Raw genomic sequence first — 18,596 nt, 5'->3', positions numbered from 1 at the left:
TATGAGATTAATTAGCTAAGCTCATTAACCAAATTAATCAATATTCATTAACTGTTGGTACACTCCACTAAAGACCCACAGTTGAAAACCCACAGTTGCACTATTCTCATTGTAGTATATTTTTGTGTCCATAGATATAGATCAATAACAACAAGTTAGTCCTTCATGAGTATTCGTAACACCAACTGAGTCAAATTACTGTTTTACCCTTATGTTAGCTCTATATCCTTAAGTACCAGTGCTCTTCTAATGAACAACCTATTTATGATCCAACCATTAAACAAAAACCTCTCTAGAGCCAATGAGAAGGTAGGGCCCTTTGTTCAAGTCCCAGAGACGCTACTTAAGGGAACACTTATTTACTTACCCTAAAGTTGGGGAGAAGTGAATTCCATCTTGTATTATTATGTTCCCAGCACCCACTCGGTCTTATCCCCAAAATGGTAGGTTTATTGAGTCGGAAAACTGGCCACTCTCATCCATATGAAAAGACAATCCCTCGTGAACAGAAGTTCATAAATATACTCCGGATTAAGACTAAGTTGCCTAGTTCATCTTATTGAAATAGAAACCTAACTAGTCAATGGTGTTACATCTAGTGGTTACTATTTTGTGGTCCTATCTTATGCAAACTCATTGCATAGGATACCTCCACTCGCATGTCATCTACACGAACGCATTGAATCATTGCGTTTGTATCAAATACAATGTGGATCATATCTATAGTGTCATCAGGATAAGGTACCCAATCTTATGCCTATATCATAGACCCGTTAGGCTGTATCTTGAACATTGATTACTGTATCCATATACTGTTCAAGACTAATAAGACAACCGTGAATGTTAGTTTATTGGATTTAGGGTTATTAAGATAAAATAGAATATAGCACAATCAATAACATTTATCGAAATAACATCGATAACTCGTTATTGATGACCTGACACAATCAATAACATTTATTGAAATAACATCCACAACTCTTTATTGATGACGATCAATTAATTACATTTACTATCTATGAGTTTTAGAGTACAAAACCCAGCAATTCAGTCCCATCCTAGATAGTAACCTTTCCCTTAATGAATAGTTGATACATCACTTGCTTCTTAGGGAGGTCATGGATGATAGACCGAATGTCACTTCGTTTAATCTGTTTGGGTAAGTAGTATCGTTCGATAAGGAGAAGTTTGACCTCATCACTGGGTTTTGAGTAAGGACTAGGATTGTGAATACTCATACTAACCCTAGTAGGCTTAGGAACCTATACTTCAACAATAGGCCTAGATTAAAACAGACTGAAGCTGAAACCTAGTTTCTATCATTAGACTTCAGGAGTGATGGGGATGCAGCTAAGGTAGCACTTGCATATTTCATTGAGCTAGTCATGATGGGAGGGAGAAGAAGCAAGTGTTTGACCCTCCATGAAATTATGAACGATTGGGAGGTTTTTCGCAACTATGACTAAAGGTGATGTCATTTTCAACAAGACAATCAGTAGTCTTAAGATAGTTCTCACAAGTGCTATCAGTCGTGTGGAACCTTGGAAGATATCTAGATATAGCCTATACGGGTTCTCATTTGCCTTATATGTTAGTTTGGCCTAGATTTTTGACAATTTGTGTTTTCTTTTTGGTAATCGTTAATTCCTGTTCATGATGTTTTTCCTTCTTGTTGTTTGTAGGTGTGGGTGTATTAGATGATTTCGTCTCTCATTAGGTGTATTGCTACTCGTATCAGTGGGACAACGTTTCGATGTTTGTCTCGATGGGAATGGATATCAACCTCTACATATAACACATTATATAGGGATATATTTTAGTCACGATGGGTAATCCAGTTAATATGATTAAATTTATTGGTTCGAATATGTTTTGACCTCATGTACTTATGAATTTGAAATATTTCTCTTCCAGGTTTGTCCCGTAGTTAGTGTCACACCCCGCACCAGATTATCCTCCTAACTTGGGCAGAATGGTGACTGCAGCAGTTACCAACCCTTTCACTGGCACTTACTGCCCATCTCATCCTAAAACCATACTCAAACCTTGTATACATACATAATAACACAGAACTTAACACATTTACACTACAGGGTTTCACAGCATTATTCATACATGAATATTACAACTTAATGAACTCCATCTAGAATACAAGTCACTGGTCAGACACATGTGTACTAGCTGATACCCATCTTCAATTATGCTTCCTTTAACCTGTTTCTTTGAGTGGCAGAGCAGCAGCAAAAAAGTCTTCTGGGAACTGATCACTACCTGTAAAAGAAAACATTTGAAAACGTGAGCTAGAAGCCCAATGAGTGACTTTATAAAACATAAATCCCATGTTTAAGAACCATACACTTGAAAACGTAGTACCAAAACTAGATTAAACCAAGCAACATATGCATAAAAGACCTTTACAACCATCGTATCAAGAACCTGAGTCATAATTGAGAATGAGTACTCTCTGCTCTAATTCCAACGTCAAGCCATGGCCAGATAAGACCTCTACCTCGACCTGTTCACATTATAGCCATAAGAGATCCCCATATCGATCTTTGTAAACAATTCGTTGGTGTCTCAAACAACATCTTTAAAACATAAACGTAGATAACAACTTCTATACATCAATATTCATTAGATCTTAGATGAGAACGAGTATACACCACCCTAGCTTTCAACGTCTGTTATTGGCCAAGAGATACATTTCTCGGTCTCGCATTCACACCTGCCTACATACACGTAGAGTTTACTATGTACCGTCAACATCTTAGGTACATTTATTCAGATACCTTCCTTACCAGTATTTCTACTCATTTGTTTTGAAATACCAACACATGTACCTTGGCAAGTTTAGGTATTTAAACGTAGTACGTCAAGCTTCCTTCAACCTTAGCCTTAACCCTAACGCAAACTTCATATTTGGTGAAATAGTTAAATTAAAACATATTCAACTAGCTTATGGAACCACTAGCATGCATTAAACATGTACATCATACTTGGAAAACTCATACATTATTAAACATCAACCGTTGATGATCATTCACAAGCATTAACAACTCCAGTCTATCCTTCTATTCTAGAAGGAAGTATGACTATCTCTATTCCTAGTTGAGATTGAATTAATAAATCTAACCCTCAACCTCAACCTTAATCGGGGAGAACTCTTTTGCTCAATCCGTCGACGTCGTATGACCTACATGCACGACTGGGTACCGTCGTACCTTATATACCTGACTAGGATACCTTCTCATTGTCCTTCAGTATCCTCAGGTACTTCTGCTCAGATACCTTCTCAAACGTCCTTACCTATTCATATGTCCCTTGGTATCAATTTGGCCAGGTATCTTCTCAAGTGTCCTTCAGTACCAAGTTGGTTAGATACCTTCTCATATGTTCTTTGGTATCAATTAGGCCGGATACCTTCTCAAACGTCCTTTGGTATCAAATTGGCCAGGTACCTTCTCCAAAGTTCTTCAGTACTAAATTGGTTAGATACCTTCTCATATGTCCTTTGGTATCAACCATATAACTAGTCATAAACATTTAGTTGAAAGGATACCTTCTCATAAGTCCTTCAATATCCATCACACAACAAGACACCAACATTTAGTTGAAAATTACAGTTTAGTGCTCAGATCATAATACCAGTTCGTCTTCCATACTGAACCATCATAAAAATGGAGTTATTTAGCCTTACTGTAAGTACTTGAACAAGATAACTCATTTTTATCAATCCCATGGTAAACATACTCTACTCAGTATGAGAAACCGTTTCACTATTATGTTGCTTGGCACATCATTTAATAACTTAACATGAGAAATACTTCCAGTGAAATCATAATTTACTAAACCAGTAAAATAATAAGATATTACACAGTCACTCACCGTTTGTTGGTCTCTTAATGGGTAATGAGCTTCTGCTAGCTCTTCATGGCCTGAAAGAATATATTTCCCCAATTAAACTACTTAAAATTCCTAGCCAGTACCTTAAATAGCTGATTAATAACAGAATTCCCATCCTTAACAAACTGTCTTACCAGTGAGATCCCCATGAGCAGTTCCAGCGAGAGCACTATGAGCGACACCACCTTGAGCGTAACCAGCAAGATCAACCCCCCAACGACACTGGAGAGACCCTCACAAATGACACTAGCGAGAGCCTCACCAGCGACACTAGCAAGAGCCTCACTAGCGAGAGCCTCACAAGCGATGCTGGAGAGATCTTCTTCAAATGACACTAGTGATACCTTTTCATTTCTAGCGAGAATTCCCCCGAGAGCGAGATCCTTTTCACAATTTCTAGCGATACTTTGCCCAAACGACACTAGCGATACCTTCCTATTTCCAGCGAGAACTCTCCCGAGAGCGAGATTCCCTTCACAATTTTAGCGAGATCCCCTTCATTAGCAAGCTGTTTGCTTGTTCTTCCCAAGCAGCTGTTTGCTTATTCACAAGTTCCTTGTAGTTTGGCCTAGAAATCCAAATCTTCACCTTGGGCCTTGATTAACCCAAGATTCTGTCTCTCCTGCAATTTCATCACTTTCCCCTCTTCTTTTTCTGCCATTTTCCTCTAGCACAACAAATTTGAGAATTAAGTTCTCTCAACTTTTCATATGGCATTGATTTCACCAAATTTGTTATGTAGATTGCCAAACCGGGCTTTCGAGGTTCTTTCTCCTTTTTAATCCTCCTGCCACCTCTTAACTCAAGGATAATTTGCCACGTTAATGCATTTCCAATGTCTCAGCCCAAGTCAATAAGTGGATTTCTTTATTCAGTACGTTTTCTTTTCCCTTCTTCTCAGCCTTTATAATTTGCATGCATTTTCACTTACATGGTATTTAATATATCATTCCCTTGGCAACACATACTTGTTTAGAAGTTTAGATTCTGAGGTTTACACTTAGCTTATACAAGCTTATTTCTTCATGCTTCCACCCTCTATCCTTCCTGAGTCATGGCTTCATTCGATTCATTAAGAGACGTCTCATTACTTTCTCTTACAATTAGGGTTCGAGCTTTATAGTTAGAGTATGACTGGTACCAACGAATAAGAAGATGGCTTACATGTAGTGCATAGTCAATGCACGTGTGCTCTCATCCGAGCCAATTAATGTCTAATGGTGGCAGGAGAACGTGTCCCATTGGTCATCAGAGAGGCTCAGTTATGACCTAACCATGACGGTGAGGATGAGCCCTCCCATCGACACAATGAAATTGATCAGTTTTTGGGGGCATGTTGACTCTTATTAGTCTCTAAGTCACCTTGACGTTGATCAGTCTCCAGGGCATATTGACATCGAAAACCATTCTTCTACACGTAGTGACGCCGATCTTCAAGACAGTGGAGATACTGGCATCGATCTCGTATGTGATAACAACCATGAACGTAAAGGAGTGCAGTATCCTCATATGGTGGAGGAACCCCATATCGTAGAGGAACTAAGATGGATTGAAGACCACCTTGATGACTTTGAGGCTGGTGTGAGGTTTATGTTCAATCAATTCGAGGCTGGGCGGGACATTAAAGTTATGATGGGATATCCATGCAACTATTGAAGGTACGATTTGTGAGTTTGTTTGCTTTATTACATGCTTTTTATGCCACTCTAACCATTTGTTCATCGAGAATGTAAAGTGTTGCTCAAGCCGTGTTTGATGATGTAGAAGATCGGACTACAATCAATAGCCCCAACAACTCACATGAATTTGGTGGCCGATCTAGGGTTGGAAAAGATGGAGGAGACATTGGTATCGAATAGTTTCAAGAAGAAACTGTAGGAGCAGTTTGCATCAATGAACTTAGGGATCCGGTACGTAGAGCAGATGTTGTCATAATAGTAGACTCACAGGAAGCCGATGTCAACCCTAAACCAATATTATTTGAGTCACAGGACATCGGTGTCAACTCAAAGGTCATATTAGTCGAGTCCCATGATGTTATTAACATGGAAAAGGACAATCCTCAAGAAGCCAGCAAAAACAGTGGCAAGGACGAATTGGATGGGTCGTCTATAAGTGCACCTTTCACTCAATTTACTCAGTCAAACATCAAGTTTATTTTAACATGCTAGCTTTATTCATCAGGATGTACACATTGTTCAAAACAATGACAAGAGCATGAGGAAGAATGTTGACAATACATTCGTCCACTCAAGTCCTCGTGAACAACGCTGAAAAGAAGTGGCAAGTGCAAAGCTTCCGCCACTTCAGATATTTGTAATTTACAAGTTTCTTGAACATAATGTCCTACAATCCTTGTACTATTTCTTACTTTAATATGTATACTTTGTTTTTTAGGATGTACCTAATTGGACGATGACGAAAAGAGCAAGCAGAAGACTGTTGGGATGATTGCAGCCTCCCGTAGACATCAGCCAAAAATCAGTCTCAAGTGCAAAGCCCCTGCCACTTCAATTACAGGGAATGTGGACGTTAATGTTTTACAAGTTTGTTGAACATACTATTCGATGATCCTCGTATTGGTTATTAATTGATAGACCCATAACACGCAGGGTAGCTATACGATCAACTCTGCTCTAAAGAAAATTTACGAGGCAAGCAGAGTGGCAATATCGCCTTTGGAGAACAGTGGGAAGCCGATCGACTGGATATGAAACATGAGCTCATAGAATTGGACGAACCTACCATTCTAGTTCTGTCGCATGGAGGGCGTGAAGAAGTATGGCGAGAACGAAGGGTTTTGTGGGAACTTTGAGTCCTTATACGACCCCGGATCTTAAGTCAAAGAAGTCCAAGGGATGACGAAAAAAATATGACCTAATGATACCCACCCCAAAACGGTCCAAGAAGTTAATCAACAATTGGATCGATGATCCACGGATAACCTCGACCAACTCATTGCAGATGTGTGTACTATCAGTGATGGGGAAAGACTAGTGGATAAGCCAGCTTCGTTCACATGCATTTATGAATGACGAGGTAACCTACCATACTCTCACTCCAACTACTTTATGTCTTAGTACGTGTTTATGGTATTTCATAAAAGTTTTACTTTCTAACTGCAAACTGTTGATTTTTGTTTGTATTCCTACGGAAGAAGATAATAAGTGATAAGTCTCTAGCTAAAATCAAACGTAATTTCACAACATCTGATCGAGTCATTACTGTAAGTTGTAAATATTATTTAATTGTAATTATTTTTGTGTGATCATGTGGTTGGAACAAGTATCTTTTTCAACAGAAATTCTTCTGACGATCAAACATTCTATATGTTGAATGGAAACGACCAGAATGAAAAATAATGTATGACTGGGACAAAGCCCACATAGTGGTGAAGTATGTAAAGGGTGATCGGACTTACTACAATATTTTGTGGGCAACAGTTGATACTATATACATGTATAACATACTGAACATACATTGGATTCTGGTCAAGATTGACATGGTCTGTGGAAGGTTAGTTGTTTAGGATTCATACAAAAGAATGTGTACTCACTTAAAACTAGAAGGCCAATCAAAAGTTATGCAGACTGTAGTACCCACGTAACTTGATAAAGTGGGGGTGACATTGACGTGCAATAACCTGCCATTAACGCCTTAAGAAGTGGAGCAAATCCTAGGTGCCCCACCACAATCAGTTAGTGGGGACTATGGTGTATTTTGTGCTAAATGTTTTGAATATGTTGTAATTGGGTCAAATTGACCCAAGCAAATATGGAATTCTTTAGACGTCAATTTATTGTACAAATATTTATGGATAAAGCATTTTACTAATATATATAATGTGGTCTTTTTTGTTCCTACGTTAATATTTCACAATACATTAGTTTCGCTTCAAATTGAACAATTAAACACATATATGTTATATGTTAATATTTCACAATACATTAATTCAAACATCTGTAATTGACACACCGTGTGAAAGGATTTTTTTTATTCATGTTGTTGTCAATGGCTGTCAAAAAGTTACGTGATTGTGACCATGCAAATGACACCTAGTATACTTGTGGTATTGAACAACCTCTTTTGCAAACGGTATTCTAATCTCTTAACAACGACCAACCTGAGCAACACGCATCAATGGCAAGATTTGGATGTCCTCATAGTCATCTGACAGTTACCACTCTAACCTTGGGCCCACAAGGAAAATGGGTTCTGCTTTTAATCCATAAACAACCTTTATGTTGTATGCAGAAGAGCAAAGAGTGTACGGATCAATGTTTCGATAACGGGATGCTGCGATCGCATGAAAGTATGGAGTTTTATAGTTATCAAAATCCTTGCAACTACATGTCTGCAAATTCAAGTCCACTATTCCACCAAGGTGAGTATCATTAAGCTCAAAAGTATGAAGGTCGATCGAGCTAACAAAATGTTTTCAAGACCTGTACTCTACCACTACCATTATACCATTTACATAATCGGACAACATAGTTTGACAACTCGATGCATACGGTCTTCGTCGATGATATCAATCTTGCAACAAACTCCTTATGCGATCAAGAAATTTATGGTAAGGTTCTAGCATTCTTGAGGACAATATTCAGACTCTCTACCGCATTGGTCGTCATTTGATCGAATTGTTGCCCATGCTGATATGCCCTCGCCCATTGATCAAAGCCAATTTCCTCTAAGTATTTTGCTATTCCTGTAAACTGCATAAGCTTAGCCTAGTGAACTCGTAAAGTAATCTCACGTGATGCCTAGGAAGCTAGAAAAAACTCAAGGATGGAAGCTTGTTTCCCAAAATGTTTCATCCAATTTATACTTATATGATGAATGAAGAAATAATGGAAGGCATAAGGAAATACTTTACGGATTGTGTTGCCAATGCTTGGTTTATGATTCGATACAATGACAAGTCCTGTTATTGCTCCAACGACCTGCTCAACCCGATAAGAAAAACCATGTCCACGCGTCATCCGTTTCACCGTCCACAATGACAAACGTAACTAGATATATTTGATTGTTGTCATCTACATAATTTGCATTTAACATGACACCCTTAAACTTACCTCATAAGTGTATCCCATTAACAACCAAAACAGACCTTACATAGTTACAAAAATCCCTCAATTGATGGACCCAAAGCCATGAAGATGTACTTGAAGCACTTCTCGTCTTCGAGCTTCAGTTCGTAAACAATCCTGGGATTGTAATCTTCAAGGCTTCCTCATAGGCATGCAACTTCCCAAAGGATTCCTCCGACCTAACCCAGACTATTATTAACGTCTCTTCTCTAGACCGCCATGCTTTTGCGTAACTAATATTGACACCATGTCTCCTCGCATATCCTGCATGATGTCTTTTGGCTTATAGGTTCTACTAACATTCATGAACTTGGACTTAATCAAATGATCCGTTAATTTGCTTCTAGCTTGACGATATTCGTGGTCCATTAGTTTTTGAGAGTATGTATGGAAATTTGGATACCTTGTTATTTTAAACAATGTGGAATCCTTAAGCTTTCGAGCCCAAATCCGCCAATGACAACCATCAAGTCTACACTTAACAACCATTAGTGATTTGGTGGATTTTTTTAACCCAATGTTCAAAATTCTGGTGTATAGAAAAGAGAGACAATGTAAAAACAACCATTAGTGATTTGGTGGATTTGTTAACTCAATGTTCAAACTTCCGGTATATAGCAAAGAGAGACAATGTAATAGTAAGTTCTTCCTTTGAAAGATATATTTGTCCTAGCTCAATATCGATGTTGTCACTCTCGAACATCTGACCTGACACCATCATGGACATGTCAGTACATGAAATTCGAGGTGCTACAAAATTATTTCCCAATTTTGATTCGGTAGCTTCACATTGACGGTTATCACGCTCACCATCTTCACCATAATCTCTTGTCATCCTCTTTGGTCAATTCATTAGAGTCATCAACCAATTCCTCTGATAATTTCCATTCCTAATTTAAATCATCATCACTGTTGTTTTCCTCTTCGTTCACATTCTTCTCTCCTACATTTTTCTCTTCATTCACATTCTTCTTACCTACATTATGCCCAAACCCCCTTTCTACACCAACATTATCGTCCACACCATACCTTGACGAGGATGAAGCTTATTTCTCAAGATTGTATGGGTAAACAAAGAAACTATCATAAGATAGGTTATATGGTGCAACATTATTATCTAAAGGGGTTAGTGATGTAACACAATCTGATGAATAACTTTGTTCGAAGGAAGGTTGAACAGGGTAATAAGGGGGTGGAGATTCTTGGGCTAAATTATATGGAAAGCTTGGTTGGTATGAGCAACTGGGGTTCTTTAAGTCACTGTTGCGACACAGAGGTTTGGGTTTCGTTGATAAATAGATAGGGGGCCTACATGCATCCTCACCACTTAAAAAGAAGCTAAGTTCATGATCATTCCATATCAAATAAATAGAAACCCTAGATCCAAAATTCTATAAACATCTTAGGATGAGACCAAGATGGTTTGGGTCAATCCCACTTAGCTTTTACAACTCCAACAAGTAATCCTCGACCTAATGTCACATCTTGCACCCAAGCCCCTTAGATTGTCGTCTGTGTGTCTTGTTCATCCTCATTCTAAATAACCACCATAGCAAACAAACACACGAGGCATTCTGCAAATGAAGATAAAACTCTTATAAGAAAACTTATTGGCAAAAAAAAAAAAAAAGTACTGTGAGTTTTCTCGTAAGGTTGACCAAGTCAACTTGGAAAATGTTGACTTCGTCAATCGAGAAACCTTGGACATATTGTTTAGTAATTGTAGAGTCTTGTAAAGTTCTAGAATCACTATATGATTACTCCCTTAAAGTTGAAAATTCAAGTTTAGAGAAATCATTCCTGAAAATTTTAGATGTTTAAAGTGGATTGGGAAAAAAAAAGAATCATGTAATTTTTTCCGTAATGTTGACCAAATAGACTTTACAAGAAATCATTCCGAGAAGGACTTAGGTGTTGAAAGTGGATTAGAAAAAAATGTTGGCGTTATGTGATATTTTCCATAATATTGACTAAGTCAACTTTACGAGACATCGTGGTAAGTCAATTTTGTCACGTAAAGTTGACTTTATGGGACAGACTACGGAACACTAACATTTTTTTCCCAAGTTCAATCATATTCTAGTAAACTTCATTTCAGAATTTTCTCTCCGATTTTTCTCCTAAAACTTTGACAAGGGAGTAAGAATTCAAATTTTTCCTGAAAAGCAATTGACAAAGGCGTAAGGATTTTGTCGGTTGGTGCAAACTACCTGGAAAAAGAAAATTTTTGGTTTTGTAGACTTTATAAAAAAACAAAATTAGTTTTTAAATATGTTTACCATACAATGACAAAAGCTAAAAAAGAATACACCTCTATCTTTTGAAACTATAACAAAGGGAAAAAATAAATTATTCCTCTAAAGTTGTAACCCTAAAAATGAAATTATTCCTATGAAGTTGGATGTGCAAGTATAGCTCTTTCAATGAAAACAAAGTGTAAAACTCAGGTTTGAGGTTTCTAACTTAAGATATGTGTCTGAACGGTCGAGCTAGGTAAACTAGGTTACTTCATACGGAAGGCTGACCATTTATATAGGGGTACAATTGTACATTTACTTTGTGGAGTCTCACTTAAAGTTTGAAAGGTTGGAAAAAAGATTTAAAAAAGTACATTTTAAAAAGAAGTTACTTTTGAAGTGCAAAAACTTTTTTAGGTTAAAAATAACAATTTTCCAATTTCTTCCTTCTAGTTAGACCGTGCTTGTCACATATGTGCATGGAAATCCGAGCATCCCAAATTGTGACACCTCATGTGTAGAGAAAGAAAGTAATAAAAAAATAGAAGAGAAAAAACGATGAGCATGATATATAATTAAATTTATTTTCACCTATTAACTTAAACTTTTGAGTTAATCGATAATTTTAAGTAGTATGCTGGGAAATTTCTCGAGGTTTCATCGGCAGTGGCTCCCGCCGGCGACAGCAATACCGGTACCGGGAAGAAAGATTATGCTGTATAATTGCTCCGTGCAAGGCCTGGATTCTAGCTGATTTCCGTTTGAATATTGGCGGCTAAAGCAGTTAAGCGAGCGATCGTCTGCGGGCAATAATTGTTGTTGACTCATTACCTCCCCTCACCTGGTTCTCATTGCTAAATTATCGACATTGACGAAGAGTTAGTACCACAGCTTTTATTTAATTCACTTGATTTTACATTGCTACAGATGTCTGTCTTTTCTTCAATCTCTGTAGCCTAACGAATTTACATAGTTTGATTTCTACTAAATTGAGTTGTCGCTGTTTTGTTTGCTTATTTACTTCACTTTCTCCTGCATGTAGTCAAATACTTCTAGGGTTTTTATAGCTTTTCATGACACATTTCTGCAAATTCATTCGATGAACCTTTTTCCATTGAGAAATGGAACAATGGACACATCATGTTGTTCTAAGTGTTAATTGGTCTTATTGAAATGATAGTTTTGGTTCGTAGCCATCACTCAGTAAAGTAGAGACCTAGTCTTGGGTTCTTCTGTTAAATATTTTATGAAACAACAATTTTGGATTCAATGTTTTGAGATTGTGCAGCGTAATCATTTTCTAGGAAATATTTATCTTATGGTATTTAAGAATTGGTTCATTTTCAATCTCCTATTTTCTATACTCCTTTGGGTTGATTTTGTGATAGGTATTGAGTTAGATTGCATATTCTCTTATTACTTTATTTACGGTTTATGTGGAATCCTTTTTTGCACTAAAAAATATTTTCTAAAGTACTTAGAAAGTAATTCCAAACAGATATTTCAGGTATACTGCCGAATATGTATTTAATAGCACGAAGTATGTATCCATAATGGAGTTTCGGTTGTAGGTTGTACATGTTGTACTATAAAGACTTGTATCAGTTGCAATTGTCAATGAGGGTCCTCTAACATTAATAGTGAAATTGAATATTACAACTACATCAAACATTAAAAATTAATAGTAACACCTAACCAGTTTTCCTCGTAGATGGACCAAGGAAGAGAATGCTTGGTCCATCATACCAGTCGAGTTGTAAGTAAAACCAAACCAAACCAAACTCAATGCAGAATGGCAAATTTTCATCTGATATCTTTTGTTATGACTACGTTTTTATATTTTTCTTTCAATATCTCTGTGGCTGTTGATTTCTTAACAGCTTCTCAAAACCTCAGCGATGGCAATACCTTGGTCTCTGAAAAAGGAATTTTTGAGCTCGGTTTCTTTCGTCCAGGAATCTCTAAGAACCGTTACTTGGGAATTTGGTACAAGATCATCCCAATTCCCACTGTTGTTTGGGTTGCCAACAGAGAAACCCCACTCAAAGATTTTTCCAGTATATTGAGAATAAACACCACAGCAAATCATGTTGTTCTCATCCAGAATGAAACAGTTATTTGGTCGGCAAAGTCGTTAAAACCAATGGAAAATCCCAGGCTACAGCTTTTGGACACTGGAAATTTAGCCTTGAAAGATGGAAACTCAGAGGAGATTTTGTGGCAAAGCTTTGATTATCCAACTGATACATTGTTGCCCGGAATGAAGCTGGGATGGGATTATGAAAATGGCATAAACAGACGATTATCAGCTTGGAAAAACTGGGACGATCCATCTCCTGGAACCTTGATATTGGAAATGGAAAATCATAGCTTCCCAGAACTCGCCATGTGGAATGGTACACAAGAGATCGTGAGAACTGGACCTTGGAATGGATTGCGGTTCAGCTCCAAATCCATTTCTGGTCTGCCAATTTTGGTCTACCATTATGTGAACAATAACAATGAGCTTTATTTCAACTACCAGCTTATAAACAATTCTTCGATTGGTAGAATGGTGTTGAACCAATCCAGGTTCAGGAGAGAGGCCTTACTCTGGTCAGAAGCTGAGAAAAAATGGAAGATATACGCCACGATACCGAGAGATTACTGCGACACGTACAGCATTTGTGGTGCTTATGGGAACTGTGACATCGAAAATATGCCTGCTTGTCAATGTCTGAAAGGGTTTCAGCCAAGGGTGCCAGAGAATTGGTATCGGATGGATTATGTAGAAGGGTGTGTTAGAAATAAATCTTTGAATTGCTCGGATGAAGTTGGCTTTGCAAAGTTACCAGGGCTGAAATTGCCTGACACTACATATTCTTGGGTTAATGAAAGCATGAGTTTAAGTGAATGCAGGGAGAAATGTTTGAGAAATTGTTCTTGTATGGCATTTGCAAATACAAATATTAGTGCATCAGGTAGTGGCTGTGCCATTTGGTTCAATGATCTTATTGATATCAAAGTGGTTATAAAAGGTGGACAAGACTTGTATGTTCGAATACTCGCTTCTGAGTTAGGTATGTTTCTTATTCTCTGCTATAATTTTCTTGCCATATTCCGTTTCTATATCTTTTTCCTTCCTAACTCTGTTTCAAGTGTTTCCCCGTTTTCTGAATGTTAAAATGAAGACAAAAAGAATGTGAGTTCAGTTGTCGTTGGCTTTATAGTTTCTGCTACTCTCCTCATAATTGCTGCCTTGGTTTTGGTTGGATTTTACATTATCAAAAGCAGCAAAATCCTCCAAGGTAAAATTTTGCAACTGAATTGTTTCATTTTTAATGATTATGAAGATTTCTGTTGGGCGTTTTTGCAATTACTACTACAGATACCTTATAGGGTTGTTTGAAGTGTTAATCAAACGAATTGTGATGAGATGGTGGAAAGAGCTTGTGGGTTTTGAGAAGAAATCTACACCGAGTTATGAGGAGTTGACTGGAAAGATTAATGTATGCATAATTATATCATGACATTGCTGAACAAGAATAAGAGCAGTTCATTGAAAAATTGTACTTTGTAAGCATCTTAGATTCAAGGATTAAATTATTGATGTAGATATCGATCTCAAAATTTCAGTTTTATAGCTATATTAATGGATATATCAATAAAATATCGTTATTGACAGATATTTTATTCCCAGACTAAGTTACAAATCTTGTTATTAGTATTTTGTATTCATATTGAGATTAATAGGTGAGATACTTTTATGTTTTATGTGTACTTAGGAAGGATATCGTAGATATCTTAATCCTTTATATTGATGTCAAAATTCAGATTTATGGATATGTTGACATATCGACATATATTTCAGTCATCCCCTAGATTGCAACTTCTTTATGGATACGTAAATCTGATGAAATCATATTTTGTTGATATGTTTATCCAACTTATTTACTTCGATTTACCAACTTTCTGGGCTAAGAAATCACGATAAATTTGGCCTTTCGCAACAGTTGAGAAACTTGAAGTGCAAGAGGAAGACTTGGAGCTCCCATTATTTGACCTATCAACAATATTAAATGCTACAGACAATTTTTCAAACTCTAACAAGCTTGGAGAAGGTGGCTTTGGTTCAGTATTCCGGGTAATATTGAAATGTACTGAAAGAAAATATTTCCAAACTGATGATCATAATTCTACGCGGTTGACTATGAAAACTTTGTCAATGATTTTCAGGGTATACTCAAAGATGGACAAGAAATTGCTGTGAAAAGGCTTTCCAACTATTCAAGACAAGGAACTAATGAATTCAAGAATGAATTAAAACTCATAGCCAAACTTCAGCATAGGAATCTTGTAAAGCTTCTGGGTTGCTGCATCCAAGAGGAAGAAAAGATGTTGATTTATGAATACATGCCTAATAAGAGCTTGGACTCCTTAATATTTGGTTTGAATATATGGATAACTCTGAACCTCCAGTGTTCCATAATTTTCTTTCTTTTCTATACTAACTTGGCCTCTTTTATGATTTTGGTCAGATCCTAATGGAAGGAAACTCTTAGATTGGCCGAAGCGATTCAATATCATATGCGGAATAGTTAGAGGGATTCTTTATCTTCATGAAGATTCTAGGTTGAGGATTATTCATAGAGATCTCAAACCAAGCAATGTCTTGCTTGATATTGATATGAACCCAAAAATCTCAGATTTTGGAATGGCTAGAACTTTTGGTGGAGATCAAACGGAAGGAAATACTAGGAGAGTTGTTGGAACATAGTAAGTATATGTAGTTTTTATTCAATTCCACAAAATGACAAATTTTGATAATCCATGAGTTTTTCTTTTGTACAGTGGCTATATGGCACCAGAATATGCAATTGATGGACAATTTTCAATAAAGTCAGATGTCTTTAGTTTTGGCATTCTACTATTAGAAATTATAAGCGGACAAAAGAACAGGGGATTTTATCGTCCAAACCAAACTCTCAATCTTATTGGACATGTAAGTTAAATATTTCGACCCATTCCTCATCGATTATAATCCTCAACTAAGTGAGTGTACTTTTTTTTCTCTCCTTTGTTTAGGCATGGAAGTTATGGAATGAAGGACGACCATTAGAATTGATTGACCCCTCAATTGGAGACTCATATACTTTAAGTGAAGTATTGAGATGCATTCATGCAAGTCTTTTATGCTTACAACAACAGCCAGAGGATAGACCAATAATGTCAGATGTGATTTTAATGCTAAATAGTGAGAGTGCCTTTAAGTTGATGCAACCAAAACAACCAATATATTATATAGAAATGGATTCACTAAATAAAGAGGATTCTCTTTCAAGCAAGAATGAACCTTCTACCACCAATGAATTAACTGTTACTCTTGTAGAGGCAAGGTAATAAGATAAGTAGGTGCTTTTAGATATTGGTACTAATTCTGTAGATGTTTTGAATTCTTCTATATGATTCTCCCCCTTTGCATTTCCATGAAAAGTGGGTTTTTATCATTTAAGTATTGTTTAATTAGCATTAACCATAGAATTATCAATTGCTTTCTCATGAAGGTTCTATTAGTATAAATTAGTTCATGCCTTTTTTATAGCTTGAACAAAAAAATAGACCGAAATATTTTTAGATGAACAATTTTATTATAGAAAGTTACTTCATTTCATTTATTATTACAAATAATCCACATGGTTATGGGAAAATTAAAATGTAATTTTAAGGCCGTGCAAAATGATCACTCAATAGTTCATGTCAACATAACAATTTTGTTATCTTTAAAAAAAAAAAAAAAGTATTGTTATGTTAAAGTCAATTAATTTATGAAATCAAAACTAAATGACGAATGTCATTGTAAATTATTTTGTAAGTTTTAAATTTGTAAGTAGTCCATAAATTTTTAGATTTGTGTTTATTATAGTTTCGAAAATTTAAAAAAATATAGATGACTAAAAATCACGATTGAATGAGAAATTTTGGCAAATCACAAGTTGTCACATCATCACAATAAAAGTCCAAGCTAATTGTGGAAACTATAAATTAGATTAGAATTAAAGTCGCTGGAGTCCAACCCAATTGAAGCCTATGGTGAAAAATTGGGTCAAATTAAAGACAAAGCTCATGGGAAACCTTCTTTATTTGGGGGAGATTGGAAGCTTTGAAGATAGGAGGCTCTGGGGGTTGTCATATCTCTATGACGCATGAATGATATTGCGTTGAGCATAAGATTATTTCTATCTCTAGAAATACTTCTTATTTTTCTTAGTGAGATCCACAATTATTTACCCTTTTGAGCAGTTGGCTACAGCTACTTAACTCGATGAGTGATAATAGGAAATTATTTAAATATTCCCACACTAGGATTAACACTTTGAGGCTCAACTTAGCTCATAGCATTAAGCTTCCCCCCTTACCCCATTGAGATTAGTTACTCATGATGAATAAGAATGCAGCAGTAAAGAGAGAGGAAATAACGAAGATAGACATGATGATATATAGATAGAAATATTGTTGTTTACAAAAGTGAATAATCTCTTAGTCTCAAATGCAATACAACAGTAAAAGACAAGAAGAGAGTAAAGGGAAGGGCAACTGTCAGCAATTTCTTGCTTCCAGTAGGTGTAACGTTGAGGCTGTAGGTGATAGAATGATGGTGTGGAGTGGAGAAGAACCTCTCAAGCTCTTGCTATGATGAAGTTCCGATGACAAGTCGAGATGGAGTTTGGAAGTGGAAGTTCTCAGAAATATTTTCTAGTTCACTCTTTGCTTGTGGTGCAAGAATTGTGTCTAAGAATGTTCTCAGGTAAAATCTCGACTCTCCAATTTCTGGAATCCCCTCTTCATGGGCTTCAAAACTTTATTTATAGAGCCATGCACTAACAATCATTGGGCTTCCCGCTCTGATCAAATATCATCTCTGACGTGGTAGGTGAGGATATCAACATTGCTATCATGGTCAACATTCTGAATGTATGGTAGAAGATCTGCTAGCATTGGTTTAGAGATCCGAAGGCATGCGATCGAATATTTGTTCATCAGGTAGAAACTCGGTGCATGTAGACAGGTCCTACAATCAACTGCAAAATATACACTTTGGCACAATTTAACTCATGATATGCGGTCATTAGGAATTTTTAGTATACTTCAGTGCAAGTATATTATTTAGCATGAATTCTTAATATAATCAACGCACATTTTGCTTATATACCCTCATTATTCTAAGTAAAATATTTTCTTAATTTGAATCCGGCAAACCTTCGCTCAAATTTTTTTTTCTCATTTTGAATACTTCCATATCCCCTTTTTCGTTTGCATGTGCTTGTTTTGAAAAGACAAGCAATTTTAACACTTTGCAATTACTTACTCAGATTATCGCAAGACATGA

At 36.5% G+C, this 18,596-nt stretch overlaps 1 protein-coding gene and 1 long non-coding RNA gene across 4 annotated transcripts; both read left to right on the top strand.

Moving 5' to 3' along the window:
* Nucleotides 1–5,202: 5,202 nt before the first annotated feature.
* On the top strand, nucleotides 5,203–7,207 carry LOC120085251 (uncharacterized). The gene is made up of 4 exons (XR_016531946.1): nucleotides 5,203–5,561; nucleotides 5,668–5,813; nucleotides 5,895–6,186; nucleotides 6,301–7,207. It is a non-coding gene; the product is annotated as an uncharacterized LOC120085251 (long non-coding RNA).
* A 4,592-nt stretch (nucleotides 7,208–11,799) lies between these two features.
* On the top strand, nucleotides 11,800–16,716 carry LOC120085249 (G-type lectin S-receptor-like serine/threonine-protein kinase At4g27290). Of its 3 annotated transcripts, XM_090317528.1 has the most exons (8): nucleotides 11,800–12,108; nucleotides 13,111–14,289; nucleotides 14,401–14,517; nucleotides 15,223–15,353; nucleotides 15,446–15,656; nucleotides 15,748–15,985; nucleotides 16,061–16,211; nucleotides 16,295–16,716. In XM_090317528.1, the coding sequence occupies exons 2-8, from the start codon at nucleotides 13,374–13,376 to the stop codon at nucleotides 16,607–16,609; spliced, it is 2,079 nt and encodes a 692-aa protein (XP_090173654.1). In that variant the 5' UTR covers nucleotides 11,800–12,108; nucleotides 13,111–13,373; the 3' UTR covers nucleotides 16,610–16,716. The 3 variants fall into 3 exon arrangements, with proteins under 3 accessions (XP_090173654.1, XP_090173653.1, XP_038897080.1); XM_090317527.1 differs by lacking the exon at nucleotides 11,800–12,108 and having other exon boundaries at nucleotides 12,166–14,289; nucleotides 14,440–14,517; XM_039041152.2 differs by lacking the exon at nucleotides 11,800–12,108 and having other exon boundaries at nucleotides 12,166–14,289.
* The last annotated feature ends 1,880 nt before the right edge of the window (nucleotides 16,717–18,596 follow it).

This window comes from Benincasa hispida, chromosome 9 (assembly GCF_027475165.1).
Source record: "Benincasa hispida cultivar pf3 chromosome 9, pf3_genome.v1.1, whole genome shotgun sequence".
NCBI lineage: Eukaryota > Viridiplantae > Streptophyta > Magnoliopsida > Cucurbitales > Cucurbitaceae > Benincasa > Benincasa hispida.
This window is presented reverse-complemented; position numbering and strand designations above follow the sequence as displayed.